The 26964-nt window shown below is 37.7% G+C and overlaps 1 protein-coding gene across 2 annotated transcripts in view; it reads left to right on the forward strand.

The window, feature by feature from the left end:
- Positions 1–26964, forward strand: part of ARHGAP24 (Rho GTPase activating protein 24) — an 887096-nt gene that overhangs the window by 403843 nt on the left and 456289 nt on the right. For both annotated transcript variants that reach the window (XM_060417388.1, XM_004009967.6), the window contains exon 2: positions 8905–9104. In XM_060417388.1, the coding sequence (XP_060273371.1) occupies positions 8925–9104 (180 nt within the window). In that variant the 5' untranslated portion in view covers positions 8905–8924. The remainder of the gene's footprint in view (positions 1–8904; positions 9105–26964) is intronic.

Raw genomic sequence — 26964 nt, forward strand, 5'->3', positions numbered from 1 at the left:
CATAGATTGACATTCTGATCCACACCAACAGGCACATAATTTTCTATTTTTGTCTGTTATCTGTTGTTTTGGACAATTTAATTTCAAATGAATCAAGGAGCAGGATATTTAGTGTTTCTTCGGGAAAATAACTGCACATTTACAAAATTATTACTGCCAAATTTTCCCCTGGTGTGCTCTTCTGGTGACCATTTTAAACTTTATATTCATGACTGTTGTACATTATTCAATTCCTCTGCTTTCTTCACACTTAGACTCTTCAGTTTTAAGATGAAATATTTCTTTATTTTTAACTTGAGTTATACTTACGGGTAATATCCAGTGAGAAAAAAAAATGGGAGTTCCCTTTGCTCAACAATTTCTGAAGTTTGGTTTAGCTTTAAGCCACTAAAATCTTAGGTGAGGGAATTTGGACTGGAGCCCTTTCATTGGTGTGGAAGTGTTAGTAGCTCAGTTGTGTCCAACTCTTTGTGACCCCATGGACTACAGCCCTCTAGGCTCGTCTGTCAATGGGATTCTCCAAGCAAGAATACTAGAGTGGGTTGCTCTTCTTTTCTCCAGGGGATCTTCTAACCCAGGGATTGAACCCAGGTCTTCCACATTGTAGGCAGATCCTTTACTGTCTGAGCCATCAGGGAAGCCCCTTGATTGACATATATAATAGTATCAAAAAGTTTAGGATTTTTGCACTGTACTCTGGGGAACCTTGAGGGCTCTGAGGTCCATTCAGTTAGGCCCCAAAAACTGACTGATGGATTTATTTCTTTATTTCTTCATTCACTTACATTTATTCAACAAACCTTTGAGTATTTAGCATATTCTAATTAGTATTTAGAGGAGTGTGGTGGGGAAAGGTTTCAGGGAGCCCATATCTTCCATGAGTTATGCTGTAGGGGACTGAACAGTAATAAGCATATGGCCGCATGTGATAAAGGCTCAGTCCAGAGTGACATGGAAGCTCGTGGAAGGGAAAAATCAGACTGGGACAGCAGTAGCTCTAGGAGAGCCTTTCTAGAGGAGCTGAGGGATGGAGAGAAGTTAAGTGAAAACAACCATGTATGAAACCCAAGGTCTTTTCAAGAGATTTTTAGAAAAAATTCAATTACTTCCTGAAAAGCAGATTTGTTCCTCCTGGAATTTATCTCGAATCTAAAACAATCTCCATTAGATCCACTGTAATATGGGACTTAGAGTGCTGATTGCCTTGTAGGTATCACAGTTTGATTTAGTTTTCTGGTGGAGTGGTAGAGGGTGAGGGGCAGAAAGTGAACTGTTTTTCATTCATGAGTTTTCTTTAGTTAGCAGTTACTTAGGCTACTAAGATTTAATTCTTTAAATTGATTTTTGCACATTCTTTGTAAATGTAATGATCTCAGTTCGTTTCCAAGGCAAACCATTCAACATCACAGTAATCCAAGTCTATGCCCCAACTGTTAATACTGAAGAAGCTTCAGTTGAACAGTTCTATGAAGACCCACTAGACCTTCTAGAACTAAGCACATACACACAAAAAAGAAGTCCTTTTCATCATACACACACAAAAAAGAAGTCCTTTTCATCATAGAGGATTGGACTACAAAAGTAATGTACATATGCACTGTAAATAGCATGTGTAGATGTGTGTATTCATATGAGTGTATTTGTAGGCATGCACATGTATATACATGTGTATGCACACGTGTGAGCACATGCATATATGCGTGTATGTGAGTATATACACATCATATGTTTATTCTGTGTGTTTTTGTTGTGTGAACCATTACCTATAGGAAGGTTATATGTTAGCATTTAGGCATGTTGTTGTTTAATCCCTAAGTCATGTCCAACTCTTTGTGATAACATGGACTCAGCCTGCCAGGCTTCCTCTGCCCATGGAATTTTCCAGGCAAGAATACCGGAGTGCATTGCCATTTCCAGGGGATCTTCCCAACCTAGGGATCGAACCCATATCTCCTGCATTGGCAGGCATGTTCTTTACCACTGAATCACCGAGGAAGTCCAGCATTTAGGCATACAGCTCAATAAAATGTACTACCGCTTGACAAACCAGCATGTTAGCAACAGCTACAAGACTTTTTTTTTTTTAAATAAGAAAGGTTAGAACTCAGATAAATATTGGTCCTCTGTAGTTATACTTCATGTAGAGTGCAATCACATTCATTTTACAAAGGTGTTAGGTTGTCACACAAATGGTGACAATTGGATATGAACAAAAGAACTCTCAAAAGTCACACAAATCACTCACAAATTGCAGTACTTGGCCAACTTTGCCAGTTTTATATCTGTTTGTTTGTTTGTTTGTTTCTCATAGCAATGGAACAGATCCCTATTTTTTTGAACAACAGTGGGGAGTTTGTGTTGAGCAGCCATGTGGTATGAAATTTATGTACGCAGAGGCTCTGGGAGCACGTGTGCACTGTGACACACTCTCCCCACCAGAGCTCAGGGAGCTGACACTTGCTGTGAAAATGCACCTCCTGTCTGTCCCACACACGTGGGAGCGCATGTTCTCTCTTTTCCTCTAGCTTCCTTCTCTTCTGCTATTCTCTTGTGTTTCCTGAACTAGTCTTGTAGGTAAATTCAAACACATTGCAACTCTGTATCATATGGCATTCTATTTATAAATATCTTTGTTTATGTGTGCATTCATATATATATATATATATATATATATTCTTTGTTGAAACAAAGTTACAAATATAAATACCTATGTGTGTGGCTATTGGCATCTAGAAAATTCTGTTAAGAGCATGAAATTCATCTCTGATTGCTTCATATAACATTTTCATGTGTTCCTAGTCCATCTGATTGCAAAAAGAACCATACAGGTAGATACACAAACCAGTTTCCACTGCTGGAAAATAATTTAAAGCTGTGATCCCATCATATGAGGGGATTTTTTTTAAGCCCCAGCATGGTACAGTAGCTATCATTAAGGTTGTAAAGATACAAGTTAACTTAATTATGTTTTTTGTTTTAGTTTAGGGTAACCATTTATTTATATTATTGTTATGTTACTTTGCTAAACACTGAGGTCATTGGTCCTACCGGAAATCTCATGGACTACCCAGCTGCCATAGCCTGACCACAAGAAAAATACTTTCCCAGTGCAGATTCATTTAAACATTCTCTCAGAATCCGAGTGAGTGAACCATATGTTCCTTCATGCAAAACCAGAATTGATTACATGTATTTCCTGCCAAGGAAAAGGAAGTTTTGAATTTCTTTAGTAAGGGCAATTTCAGGTTCACTTCAGTTTGATGATTTTGACATTGTGTTTAAGTACAATTTTCATACTAATGGAAGTCTCCTGTGTCCAAGGTGGCGGGGGGCGGGGAAATTAAGTTCTTAAAGTAGACCATATTCTTTAAGGCATTAAATGCAAATTTACAACTTTCTGAAATACTCTTTGTAGGAATTCTATTGTGATTGTTACATGGCTTCACTCCTTGACTGGACAGTTGTTTACTGAATAGCAAGTAAGCACTGGATATATTGCAGTGAGAAGAAGGAAGTGCTTGAATTGATGAAGTTTATGGGATCCTGAAGGGGTGATCAGCAGTAAACAGCTAAAGAAACAGCAATTTAGAGAAGTGTCAGGAAGACAGAAGACAGAGTTCAGGGAGAGACAATAACAAAGAGCAAGTGTTAGTCTTCCAGTCATGCCCAACTCTGCAACCCCCATGGACTCTATCCCACCAGGCTCCTCTGTCCATGGGATTCTCCAGGCAAGAACACTGGAGTGGGGAGCCATTCCCTTTTCCAGGGGCTCTTCCCAACCCAGGGATCAGATCCAGGCCTCTTGCATTGCAGGCAGATTCCTTATCCTCTGAGCCACCTGAGAAGCAGAGAATAACAAGAAGGAAGATGATTCGCTAGGTGATTAGTAGTGACAGTTGGAGGAAGTAGGTTTCAGGCTGAGACTTAAAGGATGAGAAGAGATGGACCATGTAAAGTTAAGAGAATGAGGCAGAGCAGCCTAGGTGGAGATCAGCAATCATTAAAACTCAAGGCATTAAAGGAGCTTCTGTGTTTTCAGAACTGAAAGTAAGCTGGTGTTACTATACTGTTCAGAGCTTTAAAATGTGTATGTTATGGGGGGAAGTGTGAAGGAGGTAGAATGAGATTAGATTACGTTGGTAAACACGTGCCAGATGATTCAGAACCTTCTATACCATGTTTAAGACTCCAGATTTTAAAATAAGTACAGTAGGAACAAATCAAAATTTTCCATGTAGAGAATCATTGTCTGATTTAATTTTTCAGAGCTCACTTTGGCTATTTTGTGGGGAAGGAAATGTGTGAGCATGTGCCTATGTGCTCATGTTTGTGGTTAAAAATGGGAGCAATGAGCCTGGTTGCTGGGCTATTAGAATCATCTAATCAAAGACAGTGGTGGCTTGGGTTATAGAATGGAGATGGAGATGGAATTAACTGGATAGATTTGAAATATCTTTTGGATGTATAACTTTCTGAATTTACAGATACATTTGATGTTCAGGGTGAAGAGGAATCAGGAATCTAAAATGATCACTTTTTTTTTTTTTTTCCTATCTGGGCATATCATGGTAGCCTTTACTAAGATCAGGTTTTGAGCAAGATCAGGTTTCAGAAGGAGATCATATTCACTCTTAGATATCTAGCACCAAGCCTATTGCAAAATTTATTAATTCATCAAACATTGATTAAGCTTCACCATATGTCAGATGTTATACTAAGTATTGAGGATATCTGGTGTCCTTATGCTTATGGAATTACAGAGATGGTAGATTTCAGAGTGCAAGGAGGGGCCATAGCTGGAAATCATCCAGTTCAACATCCTTATTTTAAAGATGAAGGGTAGAATTTGAAGCTTTTGATTTTTGCAGAAATATCAAGACTCCTCTATAAAAATGACGGTTATCTTAGTAAAACTTAACTTCATTCAATCAGAATAACTGTGGTATTATTTTCCCTTAGGGATATGATACAGTCTGTTTTCATTTCTGTTTAATGGTTGTTACAATTAGTACCATTGAAATACTTTCTGATGCAATCTGAAGTCATGAAAATTTGGGCACTGTAGCCAGGGGTTCAGTGAGAGATGCTATCATTGGTTTGACTAGGCTTATAAACAACATATGCAAGAAGAAGAATAAACCACATTCAAATGTGCACACATTTTTTACTAAGGATTAATAGGAGACAAATGTGGAATTGGGCACTTCTATTTTTTATATTATTGATGGTAGGTTGCTAATTATCTTGAAGCATTTCAGAGGAGATTTTTCAAATTAAACAGAAAGTATTAACATGAAAAAGAAATAAAGGGCTGGAAAGAAAAAAAAAACTTGTTGTGCAATGAATTCTAGATTTTTATGTGTGCATGTGGGTGTGTGTGTTGAAATATTTGTTTTAAGGACTTATTCAATTTGTACGTTATGATATTTGGTTAAAGAATTAATAGGTGATGATGAAATAGCAAGCTGTGTAGATGTGAACAGTTTAAATGCCAGGAAATGAAAAAAGATTATTTAGGGTGGTCTAAATATGCATTGCCATTGTTCAGTAACTAAGTCGTGTTCAACTCTTTGTGACCCTGTGGACTGCAGCATGCCAGGCTTCCCCTGCCTTTCACTATCTCCTGAAGTTGGCTCAGATTCATGTGCATTGAGTCAGTGATGCTATCTAATCATCTCATCCTCTGCCACCCTCTTCTCTTTTTGCCTTCAGTCTTTTCCAGCATCAGAGTCTTTTCCAGTGAGTCAGCTCTTCAGATCAGGTGGCTTAAGTATTGGAGCTTCAGCATCAGTCCTTCCAATGAATACTCAGGGTTGATTTCATTTAGGATTGGTTGGCTTGGTCTCCTTGCAGTCCAAGGAACCCTCAAGAGTCTTCTTCAGCACCACAATTTGAAAACATCCATTCTTAGGCACTCAGCCTTCTTTATGGTTCAACTCTGACATTAGTACATGACTACTGGAAAAACCAGAGCTTTGACTATACAAACCTTTGCTGGCAAAGTGATATTTCTGCTTTTTAACATGCTGCATATGTCTGTCGTAGCTTTCCTTCCAAGGAGCTTACTTATTATCTATATTAAGTTACAACATTCATTGTTCATTTAGAGTGAGGTTTACTTGGCTATTTACACTAAGTCAAATACTATGAAAGAAAAGGGGTGAAAGATCCTGCCCTAAGGGCAGAACGAACTGGAAGTATCAGGCATGATCCAGGCTGCTCACACAACATGCACACACATGATGGGAGACTGTTTCTTGCTGGGAGTGGTGATTGCCAAGGGAAAGCCCTATGGAGCAAAGGAAGTTTCAAGATGTTTTGTAGAGATGAGAGCCTGTTCATCCAGAAGGTGTTTCAGGATACGAAAGGGAAAAGTGGGTACTAAATGAAACAGATGGCAGTCAATGACCTATATGAGGCTTAAAAGTAGTTTGAGGAGATGAAGATAGAAAGCAAGGCTGGAACTAGATTGGAATACATATGGAAGAGGCAGAACTCCTTAGAGGATGGTGGAAATGATCAAAATAAGAAGTATTTAGAATGAGAGCTCTTCTTCAGCCCCTGTAACTGGAATGGCAGGACTGAATTCACAGATATAATTATATATTAATATATGTATATTATGTATATGATTGATCATTGTAATTATAATTAATAAACATTAGTATGATGTTATGTATTACACATATTTTATATAATATAATATATATATGGAGTCTAGATAAATGGTACTGATGAACCTATTTGCAAGGCAAAAATAGAGATGCACATGTAGAAATTGAACAAAGACACAGGGAGCGGGGAAGGGGAGGGTGGGCCAAACTGGGAGAATAGCATTGACATACATACGCTACTATGTTTAAAACAGATAGCTGTTGGGAAGCTGCTGTATAGCACAAGGAACTTCGCTCTGTGATGACTTAGAGGGGTTGGATGAAGGCAGGGGGTAAGAGAGAGGCTCAAGAGGGAGGGGATATATGCATGTTGAGTGTTAGTTATTCAGTTGTGTCTGACTCTTTGTGACCCCATGGACTATAAACTGCACCAGGCTCCTCTGTCCATGGGATTCTCCAGGCAAGAATCCTGAAGTGGATTGCCATTCCCTTCTCCCGGGGATCCTCCCTACCCAGGGATTGAATCCAGGTCTCCTGCATTGCAGGTGGATTCTCTATTGTCTGAGCCCGCCAGGGAAGCATGCACAAAGCTGATTCATGTTGTTGTACGGAAGAAACTAACACAACATTGCAAACCAATTGTACTCCAACTAAAAAGAAACAAATAAAATGGGAAGAAAAAGGAAAGAAACCAGGACAGGGCAGGTGTTGAGGCCTGGCCACTACTGGGCAGGGAAGACAGAATGTACAAGAGATGAGTAGCAGCCGGCACCCCAGGGGCAGGTGCTGTTCCATGAGCACATGCGGGGAGACTTGGTCAGTGACTAGATCCTGCCTTGGCATCAGCAGTTTCAGGTCCTCCTCCTGGGGCCAGCATGAGCAGCATATACCTCCAGGTCATCACAGAGATGCTGGAAATATTTGTCCGGGCATTTCCCCCACCATGTCCATAGCCTTCTCCTCCATGCGTGTCTTAGCATAGAAGCTAAAGTGTTTCTCATAGTGCTTCAGTTATAGAGGTCCAGTGATGGAAGGGTTGATCCTTGTACCTTCAAGGAAAAAATGTAGATGGTTGAAGGCTGACAATTGAAACTTCGTGGAGTATACTAGACTTGTATATATACAAATTAATTGAAAAATTCATGGTGAAAATAAAGACTAGGCAGAAAGACAACTTGTTTTCTGGAATCAAGCTGAAAAAGTAGAAGCTTTGGCATGCATATGCCAGCACAGAATTATTCTATGTTTTAATAATTAATCTGTATCCTTATATCCTCAAGAAAGACACAAGAGTCAGAGTGCAGTTTTCACTTCATGAAAAATGCTTAGGAATAAACATTAGCAAAAGCCTGCAGGAAGCCTTTGGGATAAGAAAATGTCTTGTTCTTAACTACTTTTCCCTGGCTCTTCCAGAAAACCAACTTCTTACTGTGGCAGCTTAGCATCTCATCTCACCTGTAGATTAATATTGGCTCTAAGATAAACTCATATGCTTGACATGTACAGTGTGTGTGGCCTTGTGTTCCTTCCCGCATAACCTTGAAATTTTCTTCATCATGCAGTTGACTGGAACATACCGCCACTCCAGAAGTCTGAAGGAGACTCATTGGCCAAGCCGGGCTATTTTTCATTTGTTTGCATTTTTCCTCAACTTTTTCAGCTGTACTAATTCTTGACCAGCCAAAGAAACTCTCAAGGGGATGCTCTGGGAGAGGGAGGCAGAGACAGCTTGAGAAATTCTCACATATGTAAAACAAATGCCTTCTATTGAGGTTTTTAAAATAGTGCCTCTAAACTTTAACATGTGTCAGACTAAGTTTGCTCAAATACTCACAGGCTTGCACTAGCAGGCTCCAATCAGTGCACACCAGACATGGAGGCCCATTATCACGAGAGTCCTGGCTTTTTTTTTTTTTTAGGTGGTTTTTAGTTTGTCTTCAAATATTGCCTCTTGTGACCGTGGTGTAGTGGTGAGCATAGCTGCCTCCTCCAACTTCTTAACACATCACATCTAGAACTTTCCTATTCTTTAATTCTACGGAAAAAAGAGATATTATCACATAGTTGACTAGCTCATTTAGGAAAGACACGAGGAACTCTGTCCAAGTTTCCTCCAGGAATATTGTTGTCACATTTGTGGTTTGCTTCTAGAAATTTGGAATGTGAGTTGATATATATTTTTCACTACTCCTCCAGCTTTTTTTTTTTTTTTTTTAAGGGACAGGTAATTTAAGAGCGGGTTGGCTATATCAGAGCACCTTATTTTTGTTGTTTTTTGTTTGCTACATAGGAAAGTCCACCAGCTTCATAATGGAGGAGACCAATGACTCCATGGAGAACTCCCCGCAAGGCCCAGGGAGGAACAATGCTGTGAAGTGTGGGTGGCTGAGGAAGCAAGGAGGCTTTGTCAAGACCTGGCATACCCGTTGGTTTGTGCTCAAGGGTGATCAGCTCTATTACTTCAAAGACGAAGATGAAACCAAGCCCTTGGTAAGTAGGAGAAAATAAAAAGCACTGTAGTGCTTAGTAGCCTAAGAAGTGGTGAGATTTGCTAGAAACTGTTGGAGACCGATGTCATCTCCATCTCCCTGGTCTCCTTCAGTTCACTGGCAGCTTTCACACTTCTACTCATGCTTTACTTTGGTTCAGGAGGATAAACTTGCTAATCAAGGCCCAGAGGCAAATTATACTTGTTGAATATTAATTTTGACTCTAACTAAGCTGGACCAAAATATCTGAGTTTCAGAGATCTCATAAATAAATTAATAAGAATATCTTGGAGAGGTACTCAAAAAAATAAAAAGAATATTTCATATTGATATCATGACAGTTATAGGGGGTTTCCATACTTGTTACTGATTTCATCATAGCGAACCAGTAGGGAACATGGGGGTTATCGTATGAAAATATTAATGGACCTCTGTTAGAAGATGTATCTGTTGTAGCCAAAGCACCTTTCCTTTTCTCAGAAGCAAGTTGAAAGATTTGAAGGAAAACTGTAAGTGCAACTTTAATTTATGAGACACTGTCAGTATCTGTTCTCTGGGGGCTTCTCTCTGCTTTAACTCATATAAAATATGGATGTAGTGCTAAATCCAACCAGCATACACAATATAATCCCCCAGGAATAGTTTCTGTGTTTCTTTGTGGTTTCTTAGTGGTCTTTTAGTTGCTTGTTTACTTCTCATTTCCTCAGCCACAGATCTCTGGGTTGCAATTAGAGACGAAAAATTCTCCATCCTTCCCTGTAGCTACAACAAGCTTTCTTAGTTGTGATCTTTGCTTATCAATTGATAAAAGAAGATGGGAATGGAGGCATTCCCTCTGTGTTTTTCCTTCATCTACATCTATAAAATACATAAGTAAGAGAAAAAAATGTTTTAGAGTAGTTTACATAAACATCCCTAACGGTATATTCTTGGAGCTATTTTCCTTGTATTAAAATTTGAGAACTTAATTAGGAAGTTGGATCAAGGCTCTGTTTTAGTATTTTAAATTCCTCAGATATAATTTAACAAACTTCTCATTAGTCTAACTGAATTATTAATACATAAAAGTAGCAGTGAAATTACATTCTCCACTCATTTTTTGAAATTTTCTTTTTTTAGCATACCTTTACCAAGGCCAAGCATTTGACTAAGAATCAGTATATATATGTTATGAAATGCTTAAAATAATCCTGCGAGGTAGGATTAGCCTCGTGTATGAAGAAATCAATGCTTAGGTATAAAGCATATTATCCAGAGTTAGACAGCAGTGCCATGTTTGCCTCTAGTTAAGTCCAAGTTCATATGCTCTCATTCAAAGATCTCATAAATAAATTAATAAGAATATCCCGTATTTATGTCATGACTGCTATAAGGCATTTCCATAAGGACAGGGAAGTCTGGCATGCTGCAGTCCATTGGGTCACAAAGAGTTGGACATGACTGAGCAACTGAACAACAGCAATGACATTCCTTTCATAATGGCCAAACAGTGGGGAATGTGGGAGTTATTATTACAAGTGAAGAAACTGTGGCTGAGATAAGCACCATCATATAGAGATCAGAGGCAAAGGAGTCTTTTGTTTGTTATCTTATATGCTAGCGTTCTTTTCTCATTGAACCTTTTTTTATACTATGTAATACAGTAAGGTATTATCTTGAACATAAAATTATTTTTACCAAACTCAGGTTAATGTGAAAAAAAGTAGAACATGGGGCATTCATTATGGAAACTTTGATATGGAGGACCATGTTGAATACAGGAGAAGGATGAGTAACATTCAATATTTTATCCTATGGACTTTTGTTCTGGAGTATTTTGGATGGGCTGGGTCGTTAACCAGAATGAGTACAAATTAAATAATTAATTAGGTCTCATCTAGAATCTAAACAAAGCATTAGGGGAGCAAACGGAGGTTTTAGGAGCCAAGGGACTGGAGAACTGGAAGCAGACTAAACAATCGTTCTGACTCTTGGGTGAGTTCAACATACCTTCTAGTAATGAAGATTGGCTACAATAGGTCAAGATTGAGCTCAATGTTTCTAAAGTTTGAGAATTTGCAGATGTCAGAGGATATGTACATGAACCCCGTAAACTGTTCAAAGAGGATATTATCAAATTGCCTTGGTTATTGTCCTCTGTGGGGTTTCTCAGAAGATCGACAGAGTCACAGTATTCTGTGCAATGTAGTTATTTTGATAAAAAGTTGGAAATTTAAATAAGAAATGCAAAAACTTCTGATCAATTCAAATGAAATTGCCTCAAAGTGAAAATTAATTTAATTCATAGTATTTCTAAGATGAGGAGTATTTTGCTATTAGTATGTTACTAGTATTTGTAGACATAATATGTGAAACTAACAAAATAGAGTTTTATTGATAAGAAAATGCTATACAAATGAAACATAGGTTACCATTATTCCTCCATAAAAAGTTTTCATATTTTTCTTCCTAATTATTATTTGTTAAAGATTTGCTGTTAATAAAGTATGATAATTTGGGATGAATAACTTTGAATTATTCATTTTCGGACAATCTTTCATGTAAGCACCAGGAATTTTGACATTGTACTTTGAAATTTTAATATTTTGCACTGATGTTTAGACATGTACACACAGAATCAGATGAAAACAGCAATGTCTATGTCAGAGGACAGTTTGTAATTTGAAAGGACTGTGTATTTGTCCATGAATGGATTAATTCCTTACTTTAAAGTGAAAATTTTAAATCAGAAATAGATGCCTGCCTGACACATTGTAAGTGCAAGGCACATTTTTGGATGAGTTGGTGAGTCAATAAATGATATCTATAGCCAAGCAGGGTTGGGCCAGGACCAGGTGCTGTACCATGGACTATCCTCAGCTTCATATATCAAAATCATAACCTCTTTTTCAAACAATGAGGTTTAAATCACATTTTAAAAATCCTTACTGACATATCATAGAGAAACTCTAAAAAAATTCAATAAGTAGCAATTGAAAACCTTGGGAAAATGTTAAAACAGGGAAAAAATGTCATAAAACTCCTCACTTTATAGATAAAGGATGCATGTGTGTTTGTGTGTGTGTATATGTGTGTGTGAGACAGAGAGAGAGAGAGTGTATGTATCAGCCAAGAGATATTATTGGTGAGTAGCAAATAACAAACTGAAAATCAAATTTCCCTGCTCCTGATCCAATGTTCCTTCAACTTAGACTTTTGCCTGCTCACAAAGCCTCAGCTTTTCTTTAGATTTGTTTTCAGTGAGAAGGACTATTTTCAATATGGGCACCTCCAAGCCTAAGAATGCCCTTGGCCTTTGTATTTTTTTTTTGCTGAGGGCTATTTCAATAATACTGGAGGAAACATCACTAATGAAATGAAAAAATTTACTCTTCTGAGCATTCCTAACCAGCTGAAAAATTTCAATAAACTTAATCTGAATTGGTTTTCCTCTTTCTTAATAGTATTTCTAAAATGAAAGTACTAAAATCCTTGAAGTATGTGTCCCTCCTATCCTAGAAAAAGCCTCTCAGTTTATTTTATTATTATTTTTTTATTGTCCACTGGTTTATTTTTCCAAATGAGCAATAGGCTATTTACAAATAAGCAGATCTCCAATGATGTATATTAAAATGACAAAACTATTACTGTTTGAAATCTAAGTGAAAAAAAAATTTATTAAGGCACATTTGTTCTGTGAGTCTAAAACAAACTTTCTGGTGTAATGACAGATTCATTTCACTTTTGTCCCCAAAACACATGAGCACCAGGATTATCAAAGAACACTCAATATTTAGTAAAACAGCAAGGAATGTAAAAATTGAGGAGAGGGAAGAGTTTTCAAAAAGAAATCTTTGGAGATCAGTTTACTGCAAATAAAATATACTAAACACTCCTTATACACATAAATACTAATAACTAACAGAAACTTGGGAAATGGTAGAGCTCTAAACAATGGATATTAAATAAATTAAAGGTATTTCAGATACAAAGGATAGAACAAAACAGTAATTAAAAATGAGACACCCATCTCCGTCAACGTAACACAGATAGGATGAAGTGAACAAAATCGGATACATTTTCCCCCAATGCTTTCATTAGGGTTAGGTTTCGTTTATTTTGTTTAACCTTGCATACATTACATTTATGGCAATAATTCTTCTTTGCCATTCTAAATATTAATATTTTATCTTTTAAAAAGAAGGGTCTGGAGAGGAGAAAGTGTCAGACTCTTCTTGAAATCTAATGCCAGGTCCATCAGGCCACACTAATTGCAATAACAGCCATCTATCTTACTATGCTTTCCTGCTCCCCTTGTTTTGAAAAATGAGACAAGTTTTGGGGAAACAATCACTTTTGGATTATTTTAGTGAAACTTTCTCTGAGTTTCTCAAGTCAATAAAGAGAGTCAAGCTCCATCATTATCCTTCTTATTAAAAACTACACATCTGTTGGGGGAAACATGTAAATAGAATTACAATTGTGACAGTATATTCATAGGTTTTCAACATATTCGGTGTTATGGATTGAATTGTGGCCCCCTCCATAATTTACATAAAGTCCTAGCCACATGGAGGATTAAGACTTAAATGTAAATGGTGGCAGGTGGAGGGGCGGGCACAACTCAATCCATAACACCTAATATGTTGAAAACCTATGTTAATGAATATACCTTTCTCAGTTAAATTTTTCTTCCATCTGTATAGTCAATTTTCATGTCTACTAGAACCTAGTATATCTGATTTCATTATAGACTTAATCACTTAACATTGATGTACCGTGTTCTTATTCAGGTTGCACCTTGCTTCCTAAATATTGCACAATCTGGGCAAGTCTGGGAACTTGGAAAGTCTCTAAACTGACCCTTGTATTTTCTTCTTGAGCAAAAGGCAAAAGCCCGTCTAGGTTCTCCTTTCTCTGGGGACAGTACCTTTTTGTAAATGAGACTTTCTAGCCTGTAGCCAGGGTTCCCCTGGAGTTCTACCTCAAAGTGTAAGTGTTTTATATTTAAAATACATCAAGCTAAAATCTTTAGTATCCTATAGTTTTAAGATGAAACTTTAGTTCATCTTGGCCCAGACTCACTCCAGAAACTCCAGTGTTTGCAATTATCATGGAAACAGATTTTATTTAGAACAGATTTAAAAAATAAAGTTGATTTTGTTGTTTCTGAAAAAAACCAACAGAGTAGTGACATATGTAGCCAATGTTTGAACATACACCAATGTATCCATAATTTCTGTTACTCATAGTCCACTGTTGTAAGCATTTTATAATTCTGTATTTTAACAATATTTGTTTAATACTTTTAAAAGTCCTATTTATACATAGAAAAAAGTTTAAAATTATACTGTACATAAGAATTTATTTAAAAAGAAATCTTTCATCTACCTTGGGTACCCCTAGGAGTTCTGGCTAGCTATGAAAAATGTTTTAAAACATATTTTAAACTAAGCTTGTGACAATATCTGTATGGCTATTTTTCATTAATAATCATGACAAATGACTGTGGCCTTATAGATATTATAACAGAGAAGATGAAGCTGAATCTTAGATAAAATGTGATTATTATAATTATCTTAAAAATAAAGCAGTTATATAGATTTTGTTAAATGAATCTAGTGATAAATTCCTAGTGCTTTTTGGGAACAATTTGCTTTACTTCTATCCTGAAGTATATTATTACTTGAACAACTGCTGAGTCTCAAGTTGGGCCATATTAGTGAATATCTCTGATATACCTTGGGTACTAGAACTTGACATACCCTGGAAAGCATTGCTTTTAGAAGCCAACCTGGGACTTTTGATAAAACGACTGAAATACAAACAGGCAGTAACTCAATTAATCTAGTCTAGACTCCTCTGTCCATGAAATCGTCCAGGCAAGATCTTCCTGACCCAGGGATTGAACCCACATTTGTTATGTTTCCTACATTGTCAAGTGGGTTTTTGTTTTGTTTTGTTTTTGTTTTTACCACCTGAGCTACCAGGGAAGCCCAGCTGACTTCCAGTGTGGCATCTAAATCTCTTGGCATCTTAAAAGACACATAAGAAGGATTTGTGTGTCATCATAAATTTTTAGGAACTCTTTCCTCTTTCCTAGAAATCATGTCACGGTGGTATTATTAATAGTGAATGTTTTATTCTGCTATTGGTTGAATAATTTTTTATTGCTTATAGAAGTCATCTAGGCATGGCATTTTATTTCAGTGTGGTTAAAAACATAGGCTTTTGAGTCACTTTATTTGGGTTGAATCTTGATTTGTCTACCAAATAACTATGATATATTAGACTGAATAAGCTGGTTTAAACTTCAATTCACTAATCTGTACAATGGGAAAAGATTAGTACCTACCTATAACATTATTCGGAGAAGGCAATGGCAACCCACTCCAGTACTCTTGCCTGGGAAATCCCATGGACGGAGGAGCCTGGTAGGCTGCAGTCCATGGGGTCGCGAAGAGTTGGACAGGACTGAGCAACTTCACTTTCACTTTTCACTTTCATGCACTGGAGAAGGAAATGGCAACCCACTCCAGTATGCTTGCCTGGAAAATCCCAGGGACGAGGGAGCCTGGTGGGCTGCCGTCTATGGGGTCTCACAGAGTCGAACACGACTGATGTGACTTAGCAGCATAACATTGTTAAGAGGTTTATGTGAGATAATTTATGTAAAGAATTTTAAAAAGCAGTAGCATACAGTAAATATAAAATAAATGTTTGCTATTTTTATAACATTAGTTTGAAAAAAAAGAATTTATTTCTTGAGATGGTCATATTCATCATTCTTTCACTTGGTTTTTTTCGACATATATTTATAGATTTCTAATGTTCCTGCAGTTATTATGCTAGACTCCAGAACAAAGGATGATATAACTGTTACTATCAAAAGATAGACCTCCCCAAACAAACAAACAGACAAGGATTTAAAATGAAATTTCTTTCTTTCTCAGGTGAAAGTCCAAAGTGATTCTCCGTAAGTGAGGAGGTCTGCTTCAGATAACTGTTTAGAAACTGAAGCTTCTGGTGATTTTGCAGTTTTAACTTTTGGCTTTGAAATTTATCATAGGATCATTTTCTTTCCAGTAATCTAGGAAGAGTATAGAATAGACTACTGCATAGAAGGATTAGAGAGACTATTCAGTGTGGAAGTGCCTCTTATCACTTCTCTTCATATTCTAGTAGTTGGGACTGAGTTACATGATCACGCCTAACAGCACAGGAGGCTGGGCATGTACCTGCTTTATCCTGGGTCAGAGGAGAACATGGGTATGGAAAAAGAGCTAGCTGTCACTGCCACAGATGATCAATTAAAATATTAAATTAAAATATATCCATAAAGATGGTATTCAGTTCCAGTGGCTGTTATAGTCAATATAATGAGTATTTAAATAAAGAAAGTATAGAGAATACTTAGGAAGCAACAGAAAGGGGGCATCTATAATGACTTCAAGGTTCAGGGAGAGTTTTTCTAAAGAAGATATATTTAACTTCAGAAATAAAAGAGAACATAACATTATTATAAGCGGTTTGGGTGATATATGTGGCAGAATTAAAGTGTAGGTCATGACCCTTTGGTAGATCGTTGACGATTTGATAACCATAATAATAGTTAAGTATTTCAACACCTTAGAAAGGAGACAAGCAGGGATAAGAGATGAATTTGGAGACATAAACACAGACAAGTCTGTTACAAGTCCAGTAAGCAGTGCTAGAGATTGTTTATTTTATTCTGAGATCTTACAATTTCCCCTTGCTTTTATGTGCATATTTTTCTTGGTTTATTGGATTTAGAGCCAAACAGTGAAAACAGGGCTTATTTTATGTGCATCTCACTGTTAAGGAATCCAAAATGTTCACCTATCCAAAAGGGCCTCCTGCAACAGTTTTGCAATTCTGTCTGTTTGTATTGTTTATTATTTTGTGTAGTGCAATAATTTGCCGAAAAATTATTGAAAAGCAACTATGCCACAAACACTTGGCCTTCTATCATCCGTTATTCAGAGAAGGCAATGGCAACCCACTCCAGTACTCTTGCCTGGAAATCCCATGGGCAGAGGAGCCTGGTAGGCTACAGTCCATGGCGTAATGAAGAGTTGGTCACGACTCAGTGACTTCCTTTTCACTTTTCACTTTCATGCATTGGAGAAAGAAATGGCAACCCACTCTAGTGTTCTTGCCTGGAGAATCCCAGGGATGGGGGAGCCTGGTGGGCTGCTGGCTATGGGGTTGCACAGAGTCGGACACGACTGAAGCGACTTAGCAGCAGCAGCAGCAGCAGCAGCATCTGTTATTACCTAACCATGAATCCCATCAGGTCACTTTTGACTATAAGAGGAAGAGCGGAGAAAATCTGTTGCTGCTGGAAAGGATACTTGGGATGAAAGAGCAGCAAAGGATGTCTTGGATGAAGGGAAATTGATGGATGGGCATGGTGGGCAGAGGGATAAGTGTGAGAGAAAATTTCATCCTCATACTGTCCTCTAGAATTGACTTTGTCCAGTGTAGGCATTTCTCTGGAAAGTGGTTGAGCCCAGTTGTTTTGTGTATAGTTTCTTGGATCAGACTGCCTGTGTTCAGCCTAGATTATATCACTAGTGGTGGGCCTGTGGTAAGTTACTTGTTGTCTACTTGGATAAGTTACACATCTGTAAGCTATGAGTAATAATAATACCTATCTCATAAGCAGTTGTTAGCATACATGAAATGATGTTTCTAGAATACTTATACAGTACCTGGCCACATATTAATCTCTCAATCTGTGTGTGTGTGTGTAATCAATCGCTCAGTCGTGTCCATCTCTGTGACCCCATGGACTGTAGGCCACCAAACTCCTCTGTCCATGGAATTTTCTAGGCAAGAATTCTGGAGCGGATTGCCATTTCCTACTCCAGAGGATCCTCCTGACCCAGGGTCAAACCCATGTCTCCTATGTTTCCTGCACTGGCAGATGGATTCTTTACCACCGTGCGACCAACTGTTGCTTCTGCCACCACTGCCACAGTCAACATTATCATCGCCATCATTTGCATCATCTTTTACCATCAGAATACTCTGACACAGCAGTAGCCATCATCTGCATCATCTTTTACCATCAGAATACTCTGACACAGCAGTAGCCATCATTTGCATCATCTTTTACCATCAGAATACTCTGACACAGCAGTTTAGAAATCAATATCTATAATAAACACCTTATTTATTGTATAACAAAATGGAAATGGTAGATGATCAGCCCTTGTAAGTAATGCTAACATCGGAGCAGAAGATAACTTGTTTTCCCTTGTGATCTATGCTGCCAATACATTGAATTTAAATGGATTCTCAAAAAAAAAAGCTCATGCTAAATTCTGTAGTATGTCTTTTCTCTTTGTTTAAATTACTTCTGAGGCCCCTTCAGAGCTTACCAAATGATTTTGATGACAGCTGAGGAGGCTTAAAGTATTCTCTTTGCAAAACTGGACCAACCCAGAGGGAGGCAGCTCTAACTTTCTCATCTCACTCACAGCACTTATTCTGAAGAACAATTTGGAGAGATAACTACTGGAGTTGAATCCCTTGAGTTCTGCTTCTAACATTTACTTATTGATTGAAGGCTTTTGTGTTTGTGATGGAATTTAATAAGTATAACCATCAACATAAACTTAGGTTTATTTCCATCACTCTAACTAGTGGAGAAGAGAATTTGGGGGAAAAATTAATAGTTGGAAACATAATTTGAATGTTTATATTTTTAGTGTTTAGAGTAATATATTTTATTTTATTTATTTATTTTTTAATTTTTATTTTTACTTTATTTTACTTTACAATACTGTATTGGTTTTGCCATACATTGACATGAATCCACCACGGGTGTACATGCGTTCCCAAACATGAACCCCCCTCCCACCTCCCTCCCTATAACATCTCTAGAGTAATGTATTTTAAAGGGTTACTCCCCACCCCCCACCCCCGGGTATATAAAGTGTTTCATAGCTATTTGCTATTTATTTTCTTTCAGATTTCTATTGAGCACTCAATCTTTCTGTCCCTTCTTCTTTAGATTTATTCTGCATAAATTCAGATGGTCTCTATTTTCCAATGTTATTTCCATATGTTTATTTATTCAGTGACTGTCAATTGTAAATTATGATTTATGAAACATTTTGTATCAATTTTTGTGTAAAAGGAAGCAGTCCTGGTTGCTTGAATTATTATTCTTGCCTTCTGAATTTTGGTTTTCCTTAGCATAATATTCTCAAGGTTAATCTATGTTGTATCTGTATTAGTACTTCATTTCCTTATATGGCCTAATAATAGTCCATTGTAATGATATACCACATTTTATCTATATCCATTCTTCAGTTGACAAACATCTGGGTTGTTTCCCACTCTGGGGCATTTAAGAGTAACACTGCTGTGAGCATGTACAAGGTTTTGTGTAGTCATACATTTTCATTTCTCTTGCTTATATACATAATAGTGGGTTTGATGGGATATATAGTAACTCTGTGTTTAACCTTTTGAGGAAATACTACCATTTCTTAATCATTAAATTCCAACCTAATTTAAAACTCAGGCCTCATGCTTGATTTAAATCTCATTTATGTTCCTCTAAGAATCAGCCTGCCAATGCAGGAGAGGGGGGATTTTTCCCTGGGTTAGGAAGATCTCCTGGAGAAAGAAATGGCTACCCACTCCAGTATTCTTGCCTAGGAAATCCCATGGACAGAGGAGCCCCTGGGGTCACAAAAGAGTCAGACGTCACTTAGCAACTAAACAGTAACAACACACCATACCTCCGTGCTTGCCAGCCTTGATGGCTTACCTCATACAGAGAGGAAGCTCAGGGACACTTTTCCTCCCCTCTCTCCAGCACTGGGGGTGTGTGTGTGTGTCTACACATGTGTGAGGACCATGAATTGGGTACCTTTTTCTTCTCTTTGACATTTCTGGACTGGCAGGGAGGAAGAATAAAAAAGGACAAATTCATCTCTTCCTAAGAGCCTACGACTATAAGGAGACTACAGGTCCGTCTTGGTTATTCTTGTTTCTCTGGCTAACTTGTGGCTGTTTATGACCATCTCAACTACCCAGGATGTTGGACATGGGGCTGCATCTTGTTCTCTTTTTTTTACCCTTTAGCTTTCACAGGCAGTACACCCACAGCTTCTTGCTCCTAAGAGCTCATTACCAGGCCACCTGCCTTCCCTGCTTAAACTTGAGCTCCTAAAAGGCATGATCATCCTGACCAATAAGTTCAGGGATTTCTATAAGATGTTATGGAAAAACACAAGCCACCTTTTTGGCTCCCCAGTATATTTTAACTGTGCTAAATTATTTCTTTCAAACTCTGTTCCTGTTTGTATCATAGTCATAGAAGACCTTGATGGAATCTATTCAGTGCATCAGCAAAACCCTCAGCTCAGCTTTGTGAACCTGTTCCGTTCAGTTCAGTCAATCAGTCGTGTCTGACTCTTTGCAAACCCATGGACTGCAGCACTCCAGGCCTCCCTGTCCATCACCAACTCCTGGAGCTTGCTCAAACTCATGTCCATTGAGTCGGTGATGCCATCCAACCATTTCATCCTCTGTCGTCTCCTTCTCCTTCCGCCTTCAATCTTTTCCAGCATCAGGGTTTTTTTCAAATGACTCAGTTCTTTGCATCAGGTGGCCAAAGTGTTGGAATTTGAGCTTCAGCATCAGTCCTTCCAATGAACCTGTATTCATACTTAAATTTATTTTAAGTATGGGGTCACACATACCTAACTAAGTTTCATCCCTCATTGAAATTAAAAAAAAAAAGATAGTTAAGATAAGAAGATGCACATCTTCTATTTGGCCTACCTTGTGGTCAGTTTTGAGAAACTGTCAAGTGGATGACTAGAATAAAGAACTGAATCTGTAGATGTGAGCTCACTGACCCAGATACGGGTTGATATGCAATAGTCCTGACCTTACTTGCCACGGACACTGATTATTTGAATAAACCAACATAAATTGCCAACATCCATTGGATCATCAAAAAAGCAAGGGAATTCCAGAAAAACATCTGTTTCTGCTTTATTGACTATGCCAAAGCCTTTGACTATGTGCATCACAATAAACTGTGGAAAATTCTGAAAGAGATGGGACTACCAGACCACCTGACTTGCCTCTTGAGAAACCTATATGCAGGTCAGGAAGCAACAGTAAGAAATGGACATGAACAACAGACTGGTTCCAAATAGGAAAAGGAGTACGTCAAGGCTGTATATTGTCACTCTGCTTATTTAACTTATATGCAGAGTACATCATGAGAAATGCTGGGCTGGAAGAAGCACAAGCTGGAATCAAGATTGCCGGGAGAGATATCAATAACCTCAGATATGTAGATGACATACCCTTATGGCAGAAAGTGAAGAACTAAACAACCTCTTCATGAAAGTGAAAGAGGAGAGTGAAAAAGTTGGCTTAAAACTCAACATTCAGAAAACTAAGATCATGGCATCTGGACCCATCACTTCATGGCAAATAGATGGGGAAGCAGTGGAGCCAGTGGCTGACTTTATTTTTGGGGGCTCCAAGATCACTGCAGTTGGTGATTGCAGCCATGAAATTAAAAGACACTAACTCCTTGGAAGGAAAGTTATGACCAATCTAGATAGCATATTAAAAAGCAAAGACATTACTTTGCTGACAAAGGTCCATCTAGTCAAGGCTATGGTTTTTCCAGTAGTCATGTATGGATGTGAAAGTTGGACTATAAAGAAAGCTGAGCACCGAAGAATACATGCTTCTGAACTGTGGTGTTGCAGAAGACTCTTGAGAGTCCCTTGGACTGAAAGGAGACCTAACCAGTCCATTCTAAAGGAGATCAGTCCTGGGTGTTCATGGAAGGACTGATGCTGAAGCTGAAACTCCAGTACTTTGGCCACCTGATGTGAGGAGCTGACTTGTTTGAAAAGACCCTGATGCTGGGAAAGATTGAGGGCAGGAGAAGAAGGGGACGACAGAGGATAAGATGGTTGGATGGCATCACCCACTCAATGGACATGGGTTTGGGTGGACTCCGGGAGTTGGTGATGGACAGGGAGGCCTGGCATGCTGCGGTTCATGGGGTCGCAAAGAGTTGGACACGGCAGAGTGACTGAACTGAACTGAACCTAACCGTAACTTGACTGTGTTACTTAGCACTGAAACATCAGCTGTAAGACTCTAATACATTTTCAGACAGTTTTGCAGTGCCAAAATTCCTGTTTCTATTTTTGAACCTTTCTTCCTAGTTTTATTTTTTTTAGTGACTAGACTTAAGACTTACATTTTCCTTTAGATTTTAATGAGAAAGTTGACATCCTGTAAATTTCTGTGTTTTACAAAACACATAGTGCTGCAGGAGCCAAAGGTTCCTCCGTGTTATGGACTTAATTCCTCCATTTAGGAAGCATATCATCCTGACAGTTTTCTCAGGACTTCCTCTGTTAAATGAGCAGATGAAGCTAATGGCTTCAGAGCTGCTCTTTGATTCTAGGTTTCTAGAAGTTTTCTTAGTCCCACAAATGCAGCTGCTTTCTAAAAATTAAACTTTCATAATTCTGCCACTGAACTAACCCTTTTATTTTTTTCAAAATCTTTACATTTGCCTACTAAATATTCATGGAATAGCCACAGATATTTTAGAATTGGGGCACTTTACCTTTTAGCATACTGGGGAAAAATGAGCAGTCCATTTTCCAATTAGGCAAAGATTTCACAAATGTTCCAAGTGTTCTTTGTTAGTTTGCATCTTGAATATTTAAACAAAAATCTTCACTGAAGGCAGTTTTAGTCATTATCGCAGGTATAACATAATTCCACATCTAAAATACTCAGTTTTCAAAATTTCCTCTTTGAGATATCATCATTTCATATGCAATTGTGATAAAAATACAATGTTTATTTAAAACATTTTTCTCTTTTTAACTCTTTAAAAATGATTGAGCATGTTTTAAAGATATAAACAGTTATTTTGCTCCCTCCGAAGCCTTTTCCTTCCAAAATTATGAGATGCAAAACTCATAAAATAGAAAACTTGGCTGGGTTTTCAAATATGCATAAATCATTCATCAGATTGTTGTTTACTGTTTAAGATTCTATCAATGAATTCCTTTTTCAAAGCAGAGACTGTGACATTCTTTGTGTCCTTGTCCAAAACACTTACAGAGGGGAGGTAAATTAAATAACAGGTATTCATTTATAAATCTTGTAACACATCATAATATTACTGGGTAAGGAGACTCAAATACATATCTGTCAAAATACATAATATGAACTGAAAGTTGCAATATACTGTAATTGACATTATGAATCACATAATTTGATTTGATCATAGAAATAATTATTGGCAGAAGCAATATTTGTTGCCTTTCCAGGTTTACACATCTCTGATCAGTTATTTTAATAGAAATTACATTTTTATTTCTGACCTGTTCTCCCCTCTTATGATTGGGAAATAGGAATATGCTATCTCAAGTAGTTCAGTAATAAAGAATCTGCCTGCCAATGCAGGAGACGTGGTAGGTTCCATCCTTGCGTCAGGATGGGAATGACAACCCACTTCAGTATTCTTGCCTGAAAAGTCACACGGATAGAAGAGCCTGGTGGGCTTCAGTTCAGGAAATCACAAAGTGTATGATATGACTGAGCACAATGCTATCCTTGAGGGCTTGTATTTGGTAGCGTTCCATATAATTGATATTTTTCTAGCTTTTGATGTCTCTCTGAAAATCTCAGATTTTCTCTTATGAATTATATTAGCAATTTTGCTAAATGCTCAGGAACTAATATAGTAATTAGCTTTTTATTTTAAAGTGGAACAAAGTCAAGCCCCAATTCCTCGATTTCAAATATTTTATTAAAGAGGCAATTAAAAATAATTTCAGGTAATAAAAATTGAAGATATTTTTAACAGATAATCTGACTCTACTGTAGCTTTCCAGGAAGATGAAAGGAGGCAATTTTTTTTTTTGTGAATGGTTATGTGTTGTGTCTTTGTTCATTATCCTATTTATATTATTATCTCATTAATTCTCATAGTACTATTATACTCTATACAGTTTTTTTCTGTGTAAGACTGAGCTTCATAAGGGTTAAAATAATCTATGTTCCAAAGATAATAAGTGGCAGAACTGGGCAGAACAGTGAAATAAATAATAAAAGAAGGTCAGAAAGGAAAAAAAAATTGTTCTTAGGAGGCAAGTGGGATCTAAACTAGAGTTGAGATGTTTTTGAGTAGGTTTATTTATCAAATAAAGGAGAAAAAAAAAGAAATGGAAAAATAGGAATGTAGCTTGCATGGAATCCTGATGAAGAACCCATCATTTTAAATAATGACAATTTAGAGGCATCCTTGAGTTCTAGGAATTAGGTTAATAACTTAATTTCTGCTGAGATGTCTTAACAATAGGAGATGTTAGCTTCTGTAGATGATACCTTGCAGCTTAGGACGTGTCCTCAGAGTGTGCAGCCAAGATGGGATAAAGACCCTGCTAAAACCCACCTGCCTACATTCAGTACTCAGGTTTTACAGTCATTCATGAAAGGAACCTCTGTTAGCTGTGTAGGCATTTCCAGGTGGTCCCTACTTCTAGTTATTTCATATTATCCTGCTCAGATCCATTAACACCACCTGACATAAACCTGCGTTTTATTTCTGGCTGTCTTTACAAACTCATACAATGAAGGGAATTCATGGACAACAAACAGATGTGATGTATTCTGTTTCTGACGCAAGACAAACGTGATACCAAGCAGTGGCTGATGACTGTTCACTAAATTACTCTCTGTAAAATGGAAATGGCTAATCAGGAAATGTACCACGGACTGTTTTCTTAGGCATGAGACAGGGAACTGGGGATAACATGTACTAGCCTGTCAAAACCATTGCCCATTGAGGGCATTTTCACTGGTCATCGTGTTAGTGGTGGTTCCCACTAATGGGTTAAAAAGAATAATCTGGAGCATTTGCAGACATTATTCCTCATCCCCCTTTCACTCCCCATCCCCTCTTCCCAACCATGAGAATCCCTGGAATCAAACACTGAAAAAGCAGAATGGAGAACGAGAAAACAGCAAGACAGAGGTGCAGAGACAAAAAAAGAAACTCAGAGAAATTCAGGGAGTCATAAACTGTTTCTCCAGTGAGGGATGAGGATCAGGTCTTTTATATATTGGGCCAAGAACAAACTAGATGCAAAAGATAAAGAGATAATTGGCTCTTTTTCCTTCTAGATATTCCCCATGCTAGAGCATTTAGTACCTAATTCATGTTGCCAGTGATAATTTAAAAAATAACATCATCTAGTAGATCACATTAGTGTTGATAATTTATAATGACAATTGGTTATACTAAGGGAGACAACCTTGTAACATGTAATAGTAACATAGTAAAGAGCTATGAAGGGAATGAATAGATACATGCTGCTGCTGCTGCTAAGTCACTTCAGTCGTGTCCGACTCCGTGTGACCCCATAGACGGAAGCCCACCAGGCTCCCCCGTCCCTGGGATTCTCCAGGCAAGAACACACAGACAGATAATAATGATGCTGAAATGTGTTGGGAGGACTCCGAGGAGCTCTGATTCTTTATGTCTCAGAGTGTGCACAGAGGAGCATATCCTAGGAGTCATTAACTTACTGAACTCGTTGGACAAGATGTGGGTCTCGAGCTATCATTGTTTTATTGTTTGGTGGCATGTCATGTCTCAGTCTTCTGCTGCCTGGATTTGTTGCTTGGCTTTGTGGTTAAGCAAACCTGCTTTCTTGAGTGATCCTTAACTTACAGTGGTCTCCCATACATTTTTTCTTTATAATGACTACAGTCTCTTGAGGGATTAACTATTTAACCACCTACTTCATCTCTTTACTCTGTCCCTATCATAAACTTGAGTTCAACATGAATATCTAACTCTTCAAAGTATATGGTTATAAAAAAATCATTATGGAAGAGTACACATTTTTCAAGTGATGACACTCTTACCTGAGATTGTTTTAAATTCGCAATGGGGATTAAATCTGGTTGTTTTTTTTTTTTTTTGGTCTAAGTTTGCAAAAACATTAGCCCTATATTTTATTGTCCATGAAAGTTTCTAACTAATGCTTGAGAGGGAGTTATAAAGGCAGTGATAGCTGAAGTCTTTGTATCATGAATACTTAGTCTTTCTTTCTGACCCATAAAGTTTTCTTTTAATAGTGAGCTGATTTAAAATGGAAAAACATGAGAAGTTGTCTCTTCTCTGAAGTCCATCAGGTGATATTCTTAGAGGTAAATCACCTGCAAAATAAAGCTTGCAGGTGAAGACAACTTTGTAAACAAAATTGCACTGGGCATATGATGGATAGAGGTTCTGTAAACTCTACCACACCCTTTTAGCTTCTGTGGGCATTTGCGTTGGCATGAATTTGATAACAAATGGGATTGGGGTCTAGCAAGGATCAGAGAACCTGAATTTAATCTTAACTCTGCTTACTAAAAACCTAAACAATTAATCTGGAGACTCATTTGCTCATCTTAAAAGGAAACAAATCAAAAAACAGAAGATTGCACTAGAGGATGTCTAATATATTTTTAGCTTGAAATTTTAATAACTGTTGAAATGCATCTTTTATTAATGTTCCAAAATTCTTTTACCCAATCCAAAAAGAAGCCAGAGGACAGAACATTATAGCACTAGTAAACATGACTAGGGAGAAGGCAATGGCACCCCACTCCAGTACTCTTGCCTGGAAAATCCCATGGGTGGAGGAGCCTGGTAGGCTGCAGTCCATGGGGTCGCTAAGAGTCAGACACAACTGAGCGACTTCACTTTCTCTTTTCACCTTCATGCATTGGAGAAGGAAATGGCAACCCACTCCAGTATTCTTGCCTGGAGAATCCCAGGGACGGGG

The sequence above is a fragment of the Ovis aries genome, chromosome 6 (genome assembly GCF_016772045.2).
Source record: "Ovis aries strain OAR_USU_Benz2616 breed Rambouillet chromosome 6, ARS-UI_Ramb_v3.0, whole genome shotgun sequence".
In the NCBI taxonomy this organism is placed as follows: Eukaryota; Metazoa; Chordata; class Mammalia; order Artiodactyla; family Bovidae; genus Ovis; species Ovis aries.